Source organism: Aplidium turbinatum, chromosome 1 (assembly GCF_918807975.1).
Source record: "Aplidium turbinatum chromosome 1, kaAplTurb1.1, whole genome shotgun sequence".
Lineage (NCBI taxonomy): Eukaryota > Metazoa > Chordata > Ascidiacea > Aplousobranchia > Polyclinidae > Aplidium > Aplidium turbinatum.
In genome coordinates, this window is record NC_137472.1 from 42,932,054 (window position 1) to 42,950,678 (window position 18,625).

Sequence of the window (18,625 nt, forward strand, 5' to 3'; positions counted from 1 at the left end):
AAACCTTAAAGCTTTGCCAAAAAAGGGTTGAAGTATCGTTTGTTTCAACAAACCGGAAATGCTTATAAAAAGCATAATTTCTACGATCCTCAAATGTCCGAAGTTACCCCGGTAGCTTCGGACATGCCTGGAGTCATCTCGGACAGCAATTTTATGCAGACGTTTTGAGTTGATTTGACAGTTAATACAGAATATTTGTTTTTCTTTTATATGTCCGAACCATTATGTCTTTAAAATCCAATAAATTATTCAAAAGATCTGAAAATAAGATTTTGTTTAAGTTTGATTTTTTTCCACGGGGATACTTCGGCCATTGAATCCGAAGTATCCCCGACCACGTGACTACAGGTAAATGAAGAAAATATGGCTACCTGATTAACTGCTGGTCAAAATCATCACTTGCTTATCTGAGTATTGCTTTCTAACTACAACCTCAATCAATAAAAAGTTTGTTTTGGTTAACTGCAACGGAATTATGACCTTACACGTACAATTTTGAAATCTTGATATCACTGATAAAATTACTTTTTCGGCCTCAACTTTCTAAGAAAACCAGACGTACTTGCAAACTTTATCCTGATTTGTAATGGAGCCACAAAGCTTTGGTAAACGTGATTTAACAATACTCTACTGTGACGTCAAATGCCTTATCCGAGGTATCCCCGCGTCCGAACTATCCCCGGTCTCCCCTTCTGTATGTTAATATGAAATGATTCCAATTTTATTCTTCGAAGCAACAATAAGCTTAATTGACTAAAAGCTTTTACCAGTATGCTAAACCACTAAAAATAATCTATCGAAGGCTTTCTCAGTCCGAGGATAAAGATTCAAAACCAAGCCACTGGATGTCGTGTGCCCAGCGTGCGGACACTGCGAGGTAGCTGTGAAGTTACTTGGCAGTAAAACGCGGGAGGACGTGATCAAACCACACAACGCGTCATGACTTCCGGTTACAACAAACGTTTAATCGAGTGGCAAGATGACGACATAATATCACAGGCAGTACATGCTTGCTACGCTCCAATCTGGATCAACGACACAGCTGCTACTCTACTTTCCGTCAATTTTAGGACTCCAAGTTGACATAGTGGCAAGTAGGCACCTGGCTTGTCATTGATTGGACGTGGGAGCGGTAGGAATGTCAGAGTAACAAAATGAGTCTATCGACGACAAATCTGCGTCGTCCCAGACGGCAAAAGTTGCCGTTGTTTTGCATCGTTTCAACGCATGGCGGGGTAACTTATGTCGGCTGGGCTTGATCTAACATCGCGAGACGTTAAATTCAAGAGCGGCAAATTTGATCGTCGAGTCAGTTGATTGCACGTTCTCGCTGTTTTCAAGGGCTGGCGGAAACTTTTAGAGCAAATGCACAACGAGGGGTTTCCTTTAAAATGATGGCAGTGACGTCATCGAATGGAACTGAAACGAGTAAAAACTAAAAATATAAGCCACGGCGGATCGCCCAATCGCTGGCCAGAGTAAAACATAGTTAAAATAAAGCAACACGAAAGAAATCAACCAATCGCTCAACAACAAATCGAGAAGAAAACACAGGTTTCGAACAAAAACGAGAAACAGAAAAAACCAAATGAAAGGAACCCGGTTAAAATTGAGAGCTTCGACGTTCGATGCTAATTCAACTATTTCCACAGTGACGTCACTATCGGCCGCTTTTCTCCTTTTCACGTGCTGAGCTTTGTTCTGCCACCATTCCAGTTAACATTCAACACCTGTTCCAACCGTGGAGTCCATCTCGAGGAACTACGTCACTACGACTGCTTTACGTCAGAACAGAAAAGTCACAACAAATAAATATTTAAAAATGACGTCACAAATGCTCAAGCAACAAATCGGTGATGAAACAAAGCAAAAATAAAAAGGAACTTTTTCGTAAAGCACGACTCCATACTGTCACCTAGTGCATCAACTTCACTTGCCGCGTAGTTTTGAACGACACCTGTGAAAAATAGGGAGACTAATTTTACTGGGCGCTGTTTTCTAGTTAATGATGAGTCACAAAGGGCGGCAGCAGAACAGGCTACCAGCTTGGTATGAAAGCAACGCCACATGCAAGTGTTGGCTGCGTTAAGCCTTAACGTCTTCTGCATTCTGTTTTGTCGAAAACGCTGCGTGGTTGCCAACAGATGAAGGAAACAAAGCAGGAAATGAGCAATAAACGCCTCATGCTACCATCGCAGTGTTTACACCAAGCTGGTTGGTCGGGTTTACTTCCCAGGTAGAAAACCAGTCACTTTTTACACTAAATGAACGTATGTAGACGTTAAATCTAGGTAAAGACTGACTTACTGTCAGGGGTACGCACAATTCTGAATGCTTGCACAGTGCAGCGGCAAATAAATAGTTCCAACGTGGTCAAGCCGCTTCCCAGACAGCAAATCAGTTGTTTTTAAATTGGTTCAACGTCCACAGACGTTGAATCAATTTAAAAGCGACTGACTTGCTGTCTGGGTCATTTGCATTTTGAACTTATTTGTCGTTGAGAAGGAAGAATGACTTACCTGGAGAACACGGTCACCAAGCTTATAGCCATTCAAGTTGCACACTGCAGGAAAGGCCTCTTCGTAATTCGTCATCGTCACAAAACCATACCCTTTACATTTCTGCGTTTGAAAGTCACGGATGATCTAAAACCGCACAAACGTTTTATAGTAAGCAATGATACTGTTGTTGATTGCCACGCGGGACATAAATTCAATACCAGGTTATGAGATTCTCGATCCCAATTTAATAAAGCATGAAATAACATTCAATGACAGATTTTTTCAACTTAAGAGTCACAACAGTGACGTTTATGCGTTGGCAAAACAACGCTAATTCAAATACGACATAGTACAATTAGCCAGAGATAGAAATATGGCAAAAAAACACATTTTCCATCGTTGACATATGTGTGTAGAAATCTGCAAACAAATTAGCAAGGTGAAGCTGTATGGAAAACTTAATTGAAGATAACTTCCATACGATCGAACCTTGACGCTGGTGACGGCGCCGTATGGACCAAACAGCTGCCACAAAATGCTCTCGTCCGTCTCGGGTGCCAAGTTGTATACGAATATGCAAACGCCATACGTCGACGCTTGCCCGATCAACGTGGAGGACGTGCCAGATGCGCTTGGCACCCCCATTGTAGAGAGAATGTCAGGGGAGAGTGGGGAGTACCTATCATAGACTTTATTAGCTTATAGCTCGAAAATTCTTATTCTGTTTCGTCACGTTTCCAAACAATTTAAATCAACACAAACTAAAATTAAATTAATGAACAACTTAAACTTAGAAAAAGAAAAACATTCACAGAAATGATATAAAAATTTTCGTGCGTTACCTTGAAAAAAAGTTACCAACCCAAAAGCATGCATCGCAACAAAAAGTTAGTAACACTGTAAAAATTACACATCAAAATCATGCCACACAAAACGTTCCGAAGAGGACAAGTTTTGTGAAAAATTAGTGCTTTTAAAGAAATTATACATTCAGCCAATGACAAAACATGATGTACCAAAATTATTACATATACAAAATTGATTGACCACGGCGCTACCATGCTTTGAAGTAGAAGTTTAAGTTTGACAAGACAGTGCGAATGTTAGGGTTGTATAAATGTATAATTGAATATTGAACAAAATCTGTTTCAAACTTTGGCTAAAACTGAAAACGCAGGTAAGTTTACAGTATATCAAACCAGATATTAGCCAGCCAAACTATTCACCGAGCAACACATCCCAAGAATACAAAACCGTCATACAACAGAAGATACATTACAATGAAAGGAAGTGCTATGCCATCGAGTATTGTCTACAAAAGCCAAGCTAAACGAATTAAAAACAAACATATACCGTAGTGTTGCAAAATATCTTAGTTCTCCAACCTACGATGAAAGAAAGCAGTCGATGTTGTTAATAAGAGAATATCAATTACTGTTAAAATACTTTGAACACTTCCTACAAACCTTATCTAGAAGCTACGTCTAATATTACCCCTACGCTACGCCAAAACGTTCTTGTTACATGTGAATCTTTAATATCCCTTGACAGCCATTTGTTGCAAGCTCTTTAAAGTTAGAATGTTTTTTAGGCAGAATCAGCAAGCAAAATTAGGAAATTGATTTGCCAAGTGTTGAAGGCTTCTAAAATGAAAACGGTAGAGCAAGTGACAGGCAAGGGGGTGGATTTCCATTGAAAATTACCTTTCCTAGTTCTGTCAGAGCCACGACCGACTTGAAAATAAAATGACTGCAACACAATATATTAAACCGTGCATGTTGGCAGCAATAGAGCAACTTAATGGAGTCGGCTACAGACGTCTTTGGTGGGTCTGCTACTATTCGGTGAGTCCGATTCGTTGAGTCTGATTCGGTGAGTTCCTAACTTCTAACCCCTAACCTTAACCCCTAACCCTAAAACGGCAATGATAATTAGGCTACGGTACCCGATAATTTAAAAAAAAATTTAAAAATCCCCCGTTAAGGGATCGGACTCACCGAATCGGACTAACCGAATCGGACTCACCGAATCGGACTCACCGAAACGGGCCATTCCGGTCTTTGGTAGCATCGCGATCATGTACGACCACATGATCTTCAAACTCAATGATGATTGGTTTCAATAAAAAAAAATGTTGAGCAAAAATAATAATGAAAACAAAAGAAACAAACATCATTCTGCAGTTGCAGTCGCAACCAAACACTTGCCAAGTTATCGTATTAACAATTTGCTTGCACATTTGCATGACATACACAGTTACACTTATGATAAAAAAAAGCGATTCTCGACTTTAAAACTTTACCAAAATGGTTTGAAACTTGGTAGTTTGAAATGTAATGGTACTTCCGTAAACTGATTTGAGTCAATATACGACTGATGCTTTTTAAGTTGGAAATACCACACTTGTGATTCATCGCGAATAAATACTATCAAAATACGTTTTAATAGGACAAACAGCCATGTTGGAAAATCCGCACATATTTGCCAAAAAATAATTTCCTTAAAATCAGTAACATAACGAAAGTCGAGAACCACTGCATCAAACGGAAATATGTTTACTTCAATGTATTTGCTCTGTTTTGAATCGAAGCAGAATCGTGGTAAACGTTGAGCTATCCACTTTAAAAAATTAACTTATACGTGTCAAACAAGATTCACGCATATACTTTAAAGTAGAAAATAGTTGGTAACCTGAGGAAACGAATATTACTGTAATTATGAGAACCAAATGATGACAGGTGAATAATACACAACGTATCATAATTTTGATGTCATGTTTGCATAATTAAAAAAGAAATGTACAAAGTAATCTTTCAAGAGTTTAAACTTTCGAACGAATTACAGAAAATAGTCAAGCGGAGTGTTTTTTTATTTGTTTGCTACGCGTTTCCGTACCAAAGCGGCAAAGCTATAGAGTATGGAAGATAAAAAGTATTTTATTAAAATAACGCTCTGCGCTTTCAGATAACGACTATTTAGTCCAAGGGACTCTGTTCTGATACTTGAATTCCTAAAAGTTGCACAACTGAAAGTTGTAACACATCTTACCATGACGTGGTTGGCACAGTTGATGGCGATGATGATGCTGAGGCAGGTGTGGTCAACTCCGACGTGGCGGCAACCTCTGGTGCAGCATCAGTGGTGGCAGGCACTGGCGTGAGAACAGGTGTGGGGGCGACAACGGGAAGACTGGGAGGACGAGCAGCGGAAGGCATAGGCGTTAATGAAGGGATGTTGGTCAAACTGGCACCGAGCTCTGGAGTTTGAACGAATTGAGCATACGAGACGGGGATTGATCGAGACAATGCCAGTGGAGCGCTTGGAACTTGAAATGCTGTTGGGAATGCTGGAACGCTTTGTAGTCCACTCAACGGATCAACGGCAGTCAAGCCAGGAGAAAGGACAGATGCCGTCGCTAAAGCGTACTCCGCAGGATTGGCAATTTGCAACGCGGGAGCAGCACCAGGAATACCACATGCAGCCACCAATGATGCAGCACGAACATCCGGGTAAGGTGACGCTCTATGTCAGTACGAACAACGAAGTTATAGATTATAAAACAAACACATCACTTCAACCGTAAGTACGATTGAAGTGATTAAATTCCCTCATAACTAGTATTTCATAATTGTTATTAAAGTAATTGATTGTTCAGCTATAGCTCAACATACATTTCAAAGCAACACAATCCTGTCGGAGGGCCGATTGTCAAACAGACACGCTTTCGTTTTCCACTTCTTCCAAGATTGCACCTCTACACAATAACGCAGCTGCAATAACAAGAGTGGTGGCGGTCAGGAAAACGACATCGATCGAGAATCAATGTCGTCGCAAAAAAAATGAAATGAGCCAACACAAGAGAGCAGCCAACTGAGATCGAATAAAAACGAAATCAATTTTGGGAACACATCGTTTGCATTTTCCAACTTGAAATGAATTGAAAGAACAGCATGGCGAAAAGAACAACGTCGTACTACAAAAAACAAAAAGAACTTAAGCAATGTCAACGAAAGTTAATTGTGAATTGGCCGAGAAGAAACAAAACTTGAAAAAAAATAAACTCAAAATAACCGTGAGGAAGTGAAAGTGTGTGCCACGGGCGGCAGATTGAATCAAGCAACAAAACATTGAACACAACGAGTAGTGACAACAAGTAAATGACAAATATCAACTCACAGCAACAACAAATCAAAGCGTGGAAATCAAAGACAATAGTGTCGTTAGTTGCCATATAATTTACCTTTTTACACCTAGCCCCATGTTAACGTTAGATAGAAGATCGTTGACACCTGGTCTGCAATTGATAAGGATCAATATACAAGCTCCGTATTATTGGCATGCAGCTAAAAAGCTTCATATTAGAAGGCAGTGAATTATGCAGCATGAATTAATATCACTAATTGATCGGTTAATCATGAAACAACTCAGCTAGGCTAATTGACCAGTCTCTAATGGTTTATACTCACTGTCATTCATGCAGTGTTGAATAGAAGTCTGCAATCTCAGTTAGGTTAGAGAGTTGTTGCTATATTGCATGGAGAAGTGAAGGCTAAGCACCACTGACAGTAATGCAAAAAAGCCTCTGATTGAAAATGGATAATGTCAGTCCAGTTATGATACTAGTTAACACCTTCCAAAAAAAATCGAGGGTGAAAACTTCCCTACTTTCATCTTTGAATTACAGACACTGCATACAGGAAATAAACTTTTTCATGAAAAAGGTTTTTAGCATGGGATCAAAACGTGCGTGAATCATTCCATTGGTTCTTACCAATCCAACAATCATAGGTTGCAAATCATGAACTGACATTCTGATGCTGGATAACGTGGAGATAAGTAATTAGGGATAAAAATTTAACCTTACCACCACTCATTTGAGAGGTGGTTAAGCGGCATTTCCAACTAATTCCTTTAGATGATCTTTCTAAAATATTTCATTCTTTGCAAACAATGTCAGGCCCCTAAAGCTGATGGTCAAAAAACATTTTTCAGCAACCTTTCACAGAGTTACAACTTATTAACAAACTTGGATTATGGGGTAAATTTTATAACTAAAAAAAAAAAATTTAGAAAATAAATGAATAAACACAAGAACATGATACTTTAAGTCTGACTTGTTCAAGCTGTGAAGTTCTTTGTATCATGCCAAATATATATAAATACACTTATTGCTTAAAAAATGTTTAAATCGCCATAATTAACAATAAACTGTAGGTATAACTATGCAAATAGTAAAGTACTGTATTAAACTATTTCCCTTGTAAATGTAATTACGTTTCATTGTTCTGCAATTGTTATCGCTTCATACTGCAATTAATATTATAATCAACTAACCTATCATGGATGAATTCAATTACAAAACTACTAGAGAAAAACCCTGTTGTTCCTGTGTTGATTCTATGCAGAGTTCAGGTTTCACTGACTGCTCACGAGAAGCTTCCTATACGCTCACGATCTGTGTATAACAACGCAACACAAACACTTGTCTTCCACGGAGAGAGTACTCAGCGATGCTTTGGATGGGCTGACAACATACTACATGGAGAACCACCTGTGTGACAACCCCAATAAAACCCAAATTTGCGCATTTCACCTTAGATCTGGCAGCTGGGCTGACACTAGCCCGGTACCTCAATTGCTTAAGAAGTGGTATTGGAAGATGTAAGACGTTGATACGACACTGGGGATATTCTTTGGGAAGCAAAAGTTGCAAATGTGGACAGGAGCAAACGATACAACATCTCCTCAAATGCCCTGTGATGGCAAGAGCTTGCGTGATGCTCTGGGCTGCAGTAAGAAGATTGACTGCTTAATATTTAGATGCAGAAAGCAAGGAAGCCAATTTCTAGGCTGGGATTTTTTTTCTTCTGGAAAACACAGACTACCACTGAATTTGAAATACAGTTCAACCACAAGATCTTGTCTGACGGCGTGAAACAACAACTTTTTCTTCCAGACATAGATTCAGTTTTCGTACATGCTATGCAAAGGACTTTTCTTTGCATCAGAAGGGTTGGAGAAAGGGCATTGGTAATTTTACTACAGCTTTTCACAGCATATCTATGCGAGATTGGATTTTTTGTTTTGACGAACATCGAAACAGAAAAATTGAAAGGCTACTTATAGTCAAGGAAGAAATGAGAGTGACTTCAACAAATGTGCACCCACAATCCCACATATAGGCTAAATAGGATTCTAACAGAAAACAAACAAATTGCATACTGACTTTGAAATAATTAAATAGCCTACTTTGCATTCTTTTCAAAATGCAGTTTCAGAGTGGCATTCAATCTTCAAGTAAAACTGCTGTGTTACTTTATTTATGTTGATTTCTGAAGTTGTTATTATTAATTGGCTTTCCTAAAGGCACAAAGCAAACATGTCCACTTTTTCCACACTGGCACATTAGAGGTTAATTGGTTTTAAATCTTCATTTTCGGACTGACAAAGCCTTGATATGTTATTCCTGGTAGTTTCGCATACTGTAGAGGCTTTTGATGCATGGCTGGTTACCGAGATTAATGGGTCTGCTACTATTCGGTGAGTCCGATTCGTTGAGTCTGATTCGGTGAGTTCCTAACCTCTAACCCTAACTCCTAACCCCTAACCCTAAAACGGCAATGATAATTAGGCTGCGGTACCCGATAATTTAAAAAAAACTGAAAAAATCCCCCATTAAGAGATCGGACTCACCGAATCGGACTCACCGAAACAGGCCATTCCAGAGATTGACAGAGGAAGTTTTCGACTGTAGAAGTGTTGTTGCCGGGGAATTATTCCATTCATTAGGTGCCGCTGAATGAAGAGCAGTCCTTAGAATGCGTTGCTCAAGCGCACACCTCAAGATTAGAAATAGCGCTGCTTGATCTTGAAGCTTCTTTGTTCACGAAATCATGTGCTAACTAATGATTATAAATACTATTTTTAAAGTCTTTGGTATGAAACGGTTAAGGTTTGTTCCAACAAACCGCTGCAGGAGTGCAGGGGTGCCACTAACTGTTTATCTCTTCTGTAGGGTGCCGTAAACCCAAAAAGGTTGAGAACCACCAGCTTAGTGCACCATAAAATAAAAATAACTTACATGTGCAAAATAGCTGAACAAGTCATTTCTGTCAAGTGCAACTTGAAATATATGATACATAATAGAATTAACCAATCAATACTAGCCTATCAATACTACAAAAAGTGCTCAATGCCAAGCAAAAAAGCCAAGCAGAGCAAATTACATCAAACATAGTTATTACTTCCTAAAACCTCTACAGCCTGCTTCACGCTAATAGGGGGATCACCAGAAGTTCCTTATTCAAATAAAATTATTTACCTAAAATTACGAGGCTGGTGATAAATTGGTCCTGCACTCTGTGTTGCAATGCGTCGTGTGGGTGATGCAGCAGCATAGAGTGTTTGCAAGACTTGCTGATTTTTCTGGGAAGGATTATTAGCAAACTTGACAGTGATGGCATCTTTTGCTCCTGATGGAATTGTTCCGTTCAAGGATGTGATCGCATTCTCTGCCTCTGGCCGCTTGTCGTATCGCACAAACCCGACACCACGTGACATGCCTGAAAATACAATGAAATAAAGCAGTGCACATAACCAAAAAATAACGACAATATGAAAGAGATAACTCTTCCATGAAGATTTTTTTTACGTAAGTCATATATGGTGATGTTAAGGTTAATGATATGCAAACCATCCCAATAACATTTATAATTGATTAATTAACAAAATAACTTTTCCACTTTTATTAAAGAGGTATTGACAACAAATTTATTTCTTTTGCTTAAAAACCAGAATAACTGGTTTGTTAATTCTTTCTCTACACTATATTATACAGTAAATTTAATACTGGCTAAATTTTTGACTGAAATATCAATGGGTGTGATCTTTCCAAGTAATCTTACTTTCTATGTTAACATGCATTACTCTTCACAATACGGTTGAATTGTAGTATTTCAACAACTACTTCACTCTGATACCTGTGCTTGGGTCAACTAATATTCTTGATGTGATAATTCGTCCAAATGGCTGAAATATTCTTTGCAAATCCTCTTGGGTCATTGCCTTGGGAAGCCCACTTACATAGAGGTTTGCATCTTTGATGAGTGGTGTGCTTGGTCGGGCAAAGGAAACCTGAAATGCAATTTTTGTTATAATTTATACAACAAAGTTTTCACACAAAAACACTTGTGGAAACGTAAAATATAATACCACAATTTAAAAATCAATCTTGACATTAGAGATTGCACCTTTATAGTTTTCTGTTGCATTCGCAGTCCATTGAGAGAGTGAATAGCCTTTTCTGCATCACAGGCCTTTACATAATTCACAAAACCATATCCAAGACTTTGACCTGTGAACATAATGCAATGTTGTGTTATAATCTTTTCGAAAGGCTTCAAGTCATTTTGATGTCGAGACTGTAAAATAAGCCAGTCTGATGCCAGGTATGTTATCATTATCAAAGCTATTGAAAATATTTCATGATGTGTTTGGTTATAATGTCTTAAGCACAAAATATATTTAAACAAAAGTAAGTTGTTTTGTATCAAGCTTTCAACAACACATAATTTATAAGAAAATGAAACTTTCTGTTAAGCAATTTCCATACTGTAGTGAACAATATAATTGCACATTAACTCAACATAATCTAAGTTAAAAACATATCTAGTATCAAATCCGCTGTGATAAATCAGCTGGTGCTGTGAGTGTGAACTTATAATATGGAAAATAAAACAACCTCAATAAAAAAATGCAGAAAACTTCATAACTTTACTAAAAATAAGAACCAATGAACAATAAGAAATATTAATTTTAAAGTACAACTGTTTAATAATTCTTTTATACCTGTAAGTTTGTCACGAATAAGTTTACATGATTCAAGTTCTCCGATTGAGCTAAAAAGATTGCGTAGATCTTCTTGAGTCATAGCTTGAGGCAGGTAATTTATAATTAGATTTGTTTTTGACTCATCAAGTGAAGGCATCGCATTCAGATTTGCATTGACTACATTTGCATTGCCACTCACAGCCACTGCAATGATAATTCTTAGTTAAATCGATATTCTATTAAGACGACAAAATATCAAAGCTTACGGTATAAATTAAACAAAATTTGAAATTGCATACCGTACATGCAAAGCTAATAAAATGTTTATGTGATTCTTACAATATAAACAGAAAATGTAAAATCGTCAAACAAGCGAGTTAAGTATACCAATAATATACAGATTGTTATGTAGTTAAGGAGCTGGTACACAAGTCCCCCCCCCCCCCTTGGTAACTCATGACAAAGAGGAATTGACCAAAACATGTGGATTGAAGTGTGTGAACAGTAAAGCAAAGGTAAAGTACCGTAGTTTCACCCTATATGTTTGGTTGAGTCCTGTCTTTGTCATGAGTTACCAAGGGGGGGGGGGGGGGAACTTGTATACCAGCTCCGTAGTTTATATCAATGAATTCTTTAACTTTAACATGCATCCTAAGATTTTAAGAACCATAATTGATTAGTGTGTCTGATTTCGTAGTTCAAAGAACTTTTTTCTAATGCCGATGAGGTGATAAACTACGTACGCAAATTTTACAGTAAAAGGATTGCCATATTCTTCAGAGGCAAACACCTAGAAATCATAATTGGCTTTTAAGGCTGGAAATTTTATTATTTAACAATGTTGCTTTCTATGTATGAAAAGCTTAAAGGGATATCAGCGACACTTGATATAATTTTTACCTGTGGTAGCCTACGGTACATTGGGCTACACATAAATGAAAAAGATCATACTGTAATGTAAACAAATACTAACATGAAGAATAAGAAGAAACCGGAGATCCAGTTGAATTAGACAAGTTTGTAGCCACCGTTGATGGCATTTGGTTGGTTAAACTGAGGACGTGGTTGTTCATGTTAAGTGGATCGACCAGAGCTGCACTTCCGCACAGTGATAAATTATTCATTTTCTACTTTAAACCAAAAGCACACTACCACAATGACTAAGATGTAGTTACCACTCAAATGAAATAAACTGCTCTAAACACAAAAAGTACAATACACATTGTGGTACCAGTATTTGGCAGCTACCGTAGCGTTACCATACTAATATAACTGGAAGATTTGCAAAAGGCATGTCACAATAGTCCTTTCATTTGATGTTTGCTCATTCTGGACCTCGTTGCTTTATTCTAATCTACCACACTTTGGAAGCTTACTGAATCGCCAACCTACCATGAGTCCGCTTCAGTCCAACAGCATCCATTCCAAATCACAAGTATGAACTACGAAGCAGCGCCTCCAAAAAAAAACCAAATAGCTTCTTTCACTCGAGATTGACCTCTGAACTTTGACAGCGGAAACGCGTCCCAAAAAGCAATCTCGAAAAGATTAATTTGTAAAAAAGGAGTAGGGGAAATGTGTTCACCACTTTAAAGGAGTCTTTTTTGAAGGCTGCACGACATGACTTCTACACCCATAAAAAATTATCATATATACAAAACTTTTCATATTCAATCAATGCAATTTTTGTCCCATTCAGGCTTCTCCTTCCTGCATTTGAAGCCGCGGCAGATCATGTTGTAAAATCCAGGCATAGCAGCCAATGGATACAGCAGCACAGCAGCCAAGCCAGAGCACAGCAGCCATGTGTATTGATCGAGCGTTGTTTGGTTTACAATCTACATATGGTATACACAGGGCCTCCGAGAGAAGTCAGCACTGGTCGGGAAACAACACGAAAAATGGGCCCCATAATATTTTTTAGCAAATATTGCATTGCATGTTCGTGTTAAGCTGAAATTAGCCTACTTTCCTCAGCACGAAAAGAACTTCGTTCAATGTAAAAATCATCAATATATAATCACTGGATTACACTTGCAGCAAAAATGCCATTGAGGCAAACTATTTTGTCTAGGAAACTTTGTAAACACACAATTGGCCGACAGGCAACGAAAATAATTCAATCAGGCATTTAATTCAGGAGTGTCCAAACTTTTTTCCACGCGAGCCAGACTTGATAATAAGTGTTCGCGGGCCAACAGCCACAATAATTTTTCTGAAAACTGCAAGTTGAATTTATTTGATTTTTGTGTGTCTGCAGGCCAAAAATAACACATTGTACAACAACAGGCGCGGGCCATACAAAAACGTCTCGTGGGCCGGAGTTGGCCCGTAGGCCGGACTTTGGACATCCCTGATTTAATTCAACTCTTTCTGGACTTTTTGCAATGCAAAGTTACGGATCACAGCATCAAATGATAAAATTTTGCGACGTCTGAATTGATGCACAACATGTAGGCTACGAGTATAGTTAGGCTCGTATAGTTAGGCTTTTCAATCGGTTTTGAGTCATAGGCCTACTGGAGCGCAAACAATTCTTTCCAAATTTCAGTAATTGCTAAAACCACGTTCTCAAAGCACAACCGTTGGAGGTAGCTACCGTAACACAAAAAAATCATAACAAAACTATTTAGAAAAACCTTTCGAAAGTTGCAATCAACGATTCCTTGTGTAGAGATTATGAGGTGGTTCGTTCTGGTTTGCAGCTGAAGTTTGCTGTGTGGCTTTCCGTCAAAAGTAACAACTCATCCAAAATGTCTTGAAAAATGTCATTGTTGTAGCCTACAAATGGTTTAAATCTGTCCCACATGCCCGCAACTTCACGACATAGGCTACCATGAAATTTTCATGGAACTTCAAACTCATCGACGATATGTTTAAGTTTGTTGATACGTTTGTCAATTTCAACAACTATCGAATTCTTTGCAATGTAGGGTAGAATACATTTCCTTCGAATGATTCAGCTAGTTAAGTGGACTTATAAAAGCGTTCTGTCCTCAGGAAAACAAAGTCATTTTCTTTTAATTTTATAATTGCCACTGCAACTTTAGCTTGCGAGTAGTAGCCTACTCTTCTCAGCTTTCTCTTACTTAGATTACAACTTCCTTTAATTCCATTAAATGCATCAGTGAATCTTGATTAGGACCGTAATCCACATAATGCAAAGTAGTCACAAATTCATAACTGCTAGTTGTAGGCTACTTTAGCATTGACTCAGCTTACGATCAAGCTCTTGTTGGTTCCAACTTGATGCATTTAAGAAACGTCTTTGGAGCTCCAAGTGCAAAAGGGTAATGCAAAGCATTGGGTTTGACTGCACCACGCCTTGATTACATTCTCGAAGTCAATTTTCTTTGCAAGATGATAGGACAGCTTTCTTTAGATTTTTCAGAATTTTTCCTCTGACTGGGCTATAACTTTAAAGATGCCACAAGCTTACAGATAAATCAATTACTCCAAAAATGATAAGATATTTGAACAACGCTGTCTGTAGGCAACATTGTGAATTCCAACTAGATTTAGCCTAAGCAACAACATCCATAAACAAAAAACTCTAATAAAGAAAAAACTCACTGCCATCCAAAATCACATCATGAGAAGCATGACCAACAAAAGGCTACTTGACCACACGAAAACAGAAAATCTTTTAACTATGGCAAAGTTACATCCAATTGCAGCAATAAGTTAATAAAATCAAAAGTTTTAAAACTGTTCGGCCACACTAAAAGATCATAATTCGGAATCAGCAAAGTTTGCACAGAAGGAAAAGTGGAAGGAAAAAGAAAACGTGGCAGACAACCAAAACGACGGCAAGACAACATCCAATCATGGACCGGACTCAACTTGGCGACACTGGGCGAGCTGGCTCAAAATCGCCACTCTTGGAAGCAAATAACTCATGTTGATGCGCAATCTGCTGCAGGCGGAGATAATGGCTGATGATGATGATGATCCATAAACAAAAAATACACAGGATTTACTTTCTTTAATCGTGCTTGGACTGATACCTTTAACTTTCCCAGATAACTTATGTTGGATACAACATCCTATGCCTGGCCAACGCAGATTTTGAAGTTAAGGTTCAGTTGTCAAACAAAAATAGTTCCCGCTTAGCTAAAACATCGCCAGTTTTCAAGTTGAAACTATCAATACAATCGAAACCGTTCAGTGATACAGAAATGATTTCAGCTTCAGATTTTACGTCTTGAAGCTGTTCAACACCGCCTATCTTAACACGAAAATGATTTGTTCTTGATGAGAAGCATCGAGAGTGACATTTACAATGATTGAGAAATACTTGGAACTACGCACTTCATTTAAGAATTTGTTGATTATTTAGTTGGTGCATTTTTTCTTTAGTACTAAAAATAGGCCCCCCTCAAAAGTGCAAAAACAAAAAACTACTCGTTTTTCCTTTACAATGTTTTGCTAGGGGGGAAACTGGCCCGACTTCCCCCCCTCTCGGAGCCACTGGGTATACAGCACATTGGTAGATAATGTGGTATGCAGTCCGAAAATCTCAGCCACGTGCACAAAATGGTGAGTCGGTTTTGGTATTCAGGCTTAGGCTACGTCTAGCAGATGAAGATTTAGCATAGGATTAAGTGCAGGCCAGAAAAGGCAAAAAATCCAATCTTTGTGTCCACCTTTAGGCATGCCTTTAAGTGTCTTGCCAAAGACACAGCCACATCCTCTTGAGCAGTGTCTAACAGACGACGTTTCGAACGCCAGGCTAAGGCTCTCACCACTTGACTATGCAGCCAACAAAAGCTAAAAAAAATGCAATTTTGAATGACAATCTGGTCTGTGAAAATGTCGTTTTGATGAACAATGTTTCAGATTCCGTGACAGATAGTGCAACAAATGCATTTTCATTTCTAAGATAAACCAAGTAGGCAGAGGTGGGCAGTAGCGCGCTACTTTTTTGGTAAAGTAGCGGTAGCAGCGCTACTTTTTAGTTGGAGTAGCGGCTGCTGTAGCGGTGCTATTTTTTTTCCAAAGTAGGCGTGGTCAAGCAACTATATAATCGGTTTGGTTGCAAAGCTTCGGTCTTTTCTAGCTGACGTCAACTTCTTTGGCGAATATCTTCGTGTGATGAAGCCTATCTGCCAGGCTTTAGAATAGACGTTCTCCAGGGCGAGTCCAAGGCGTAGGGGAGATGCAGGAGAGTTGAGGCACAGGGAGAGTTGAACCACCACCTCTAGCAGAAATTCTGTTTAACACAATTGCACTCTACTGTCACTAGTGGTATGAAAAAACAATGTTACAGCTTCACTGTTATCAAGAAGGTTTCAAGATATAGCCACGGAAAGTTATCTTTGAAAATGCAAAAAATGTATCAAAAAGTAGATTTGACAAAGTTCAGCATTTGCTTAAATAACTCTAGATCTATAAAAGATATTTAAATTACAAATATAGTGCAGGGTACCTTTGGAAAAGGTGATTGTATGCAACAATTACCATGCAGCTTCTTAAAAGCGTTTTGAAGAAATCCACGCTAAATTCAAAATGGCTACGATTAGGAGAGTTGAACCACCACGTCAAGGAGAGTTGAACCACATGGCTCAACTCTCCCTTTTAGTTAAAGAAATTGTTTTTTCTCAAATCTACAGATCTAGCGTTTAAATTGTTGTTTCATGTTTAAAAACGATTGGCCTATAGGCCTACTTGCTTGCAACAGTTAATTATTGAAGCAAAAGCATCAAAACAACTGGACTTTTGCTTCAACCTATTTGTTAAAACAGTCTAGCCAATCATGCAAATGTTTCAGGCATTGTGGTGAGTTCTACAAGAGAGCCCAAGCTATCTTTGCTGAATTATTTGTTATACTGTGATTGAATAGCTAACCTAACGGCTTAGGCTATCTATTACAAGGGTCATCAATAATTAACGTTACAAGAGATCCAATTCAAAAACTGGCAAAGAAGGCGAACGTGGCCTATGGAACCTTGTTCACAAATCTCAAGAAGGATTTGAAGATGAGCCCATTTAAACACATGAAGAAACAGTTGCTAAATGTTAATACTATTGAGAAACGTCTCTCCAGAGCCAGAATTCTGCTCTCACGCATTGAAGGAGGGGGCACGCTGCCAAACCTTGTGTTCAGCGATGAGAAGAAATTTGATGTCTAGCATCATTTTAACAGTCAAAATGATCGTGTTTGGTCAAGAAATGGTTACATGGAACCCCGGGTAGTCACTCGGAGACAAGGGGCGGCAAAAGCAGTGATGGTGTCAGCCGCAGTCAACGAATCAGCAGGAAGGAGTCCATTGATTTTTTTGGACCAAGGAGTGAAATTGAACCAAGAAAACTACTGAAATGATATTCTTGAGGGTTCATTGTTGCTTTGGGCAAAGAAACACTTCAAAAAAACTTAACTGGTCATTCCAACAAGATTCTGTCCCTTCACATGGAGCAAAAAGAACGCAAAACTGGCTTTCAGCTATAATGTGCCGTTCTTCATTTCCACGGAATAATGGAATAACTTCATCTCCAGACCTGAACCTCCTGGACTTTGGTATCTGGTCTTACCTGGAGAAGAAGGTTTCGACTAAACACCACCAAAGTTTGGAAGCGCTAAAGGCTAATCTGAAAAAATAATGGACCTAAATACCTCAAAGAGTTATTTGTGACTTTCGCAGGTCCTTTTCGAAGCGTCTCCGACTTGTTATCGACGCAAATGGCGGACACATTGAGTAAAACTTGTTTTTCCTAAATACAGTACCGTAGTCTAAATACAGGCTATATGTCTTGTGGCTGGAAATGATAGCAATCCATTCAGTTGCAAGTTTATCGAAGAAGGTACCAACAGTGTATCTATTAGGCAGCAGTGTCCGAGTGGTTAGCGCGTTGGGCTCGCAGTCGAGAGCCTGCATGTTCGACTCCAGCCACTCGCACTTGCTGTTGTTTCTCTGGGCAAGAAACTTTACGATAATTGCCTCTACCCAGTGATCGATTTCGAGTAATGGGTAGTACCAAATTTAAGTCATAAGTAGAGTATATACAACCGGAAATAGACATTGCCGTTGGCTGCAGCGTAGGTCAGGTGTACGTCGGAAGGCGTACACCGATGCATAGCGCTCAAGTCCGCTTTCCCGCAGTGCAGGATAAAGATATGAAAAACAAACAAACATACTGATGAGCCCAGCCTCATGGGCGAAACACGTGTCTATCGCTGTCAATTCTTGCTACAAATCGGCTGCCGAGAAAAATATTAAATGCTGTTGCCCTTGCTAATCATGTCGCTTCAGGAGTAGGCTAAGCTATGTATCGACAACTTTTGGAGATCTTTGAAT

The 18,625-nt window shown here is 38.8% G+C and overlaps 1 protein-coding gene across 2 annotated transcripts; it reads right to left on the bottom strand.

Annotated features, from left to right (window-relative positions):
- Nucleotides 1-944: 944 nt before the first annotated feature.
- Nucleotides 945-12,523, bottom strand: LOC145780237 (ELAV-like protein 1). Of its 2 annotated transcripts, none has more exons than XM_082591942.1 (9): nt 12,304-12,523; nt 11,349-11,534; nt 10,751-10,854; nt 10,481-10,634; nt 9,823-10,063; nt 5,550-6,023; nt 2,991-3,180; nt 2,520-2,645; nt 945-1,957 (listed from the first exon to the last, which is right to left on the bottom strand). In XM_082591942.1, exons 1-9 carry the CDS (start codon nt 12,452-12,454, stop codon nt 1,916-1,918), a joined length of 1,668 nt encoding a protein of 555 aa, XP_082448068.1. In that variant the 5' UTR covers nt 12,455-12,523; the 3' UTR covers nt 945-1,915. The 2 variants fall into 2 exon arrangements, with proteins under 2 accessions (XP_082448068.1, XP_082448075.1); XM_082591949.1 differs by lacking the exon at nt 5,550-6,023 and adding an exon at nt 6,742-6,795.
- Between the last annotated feature and the right edge of the window lie 6,102 nt (nt 12,524-18,625).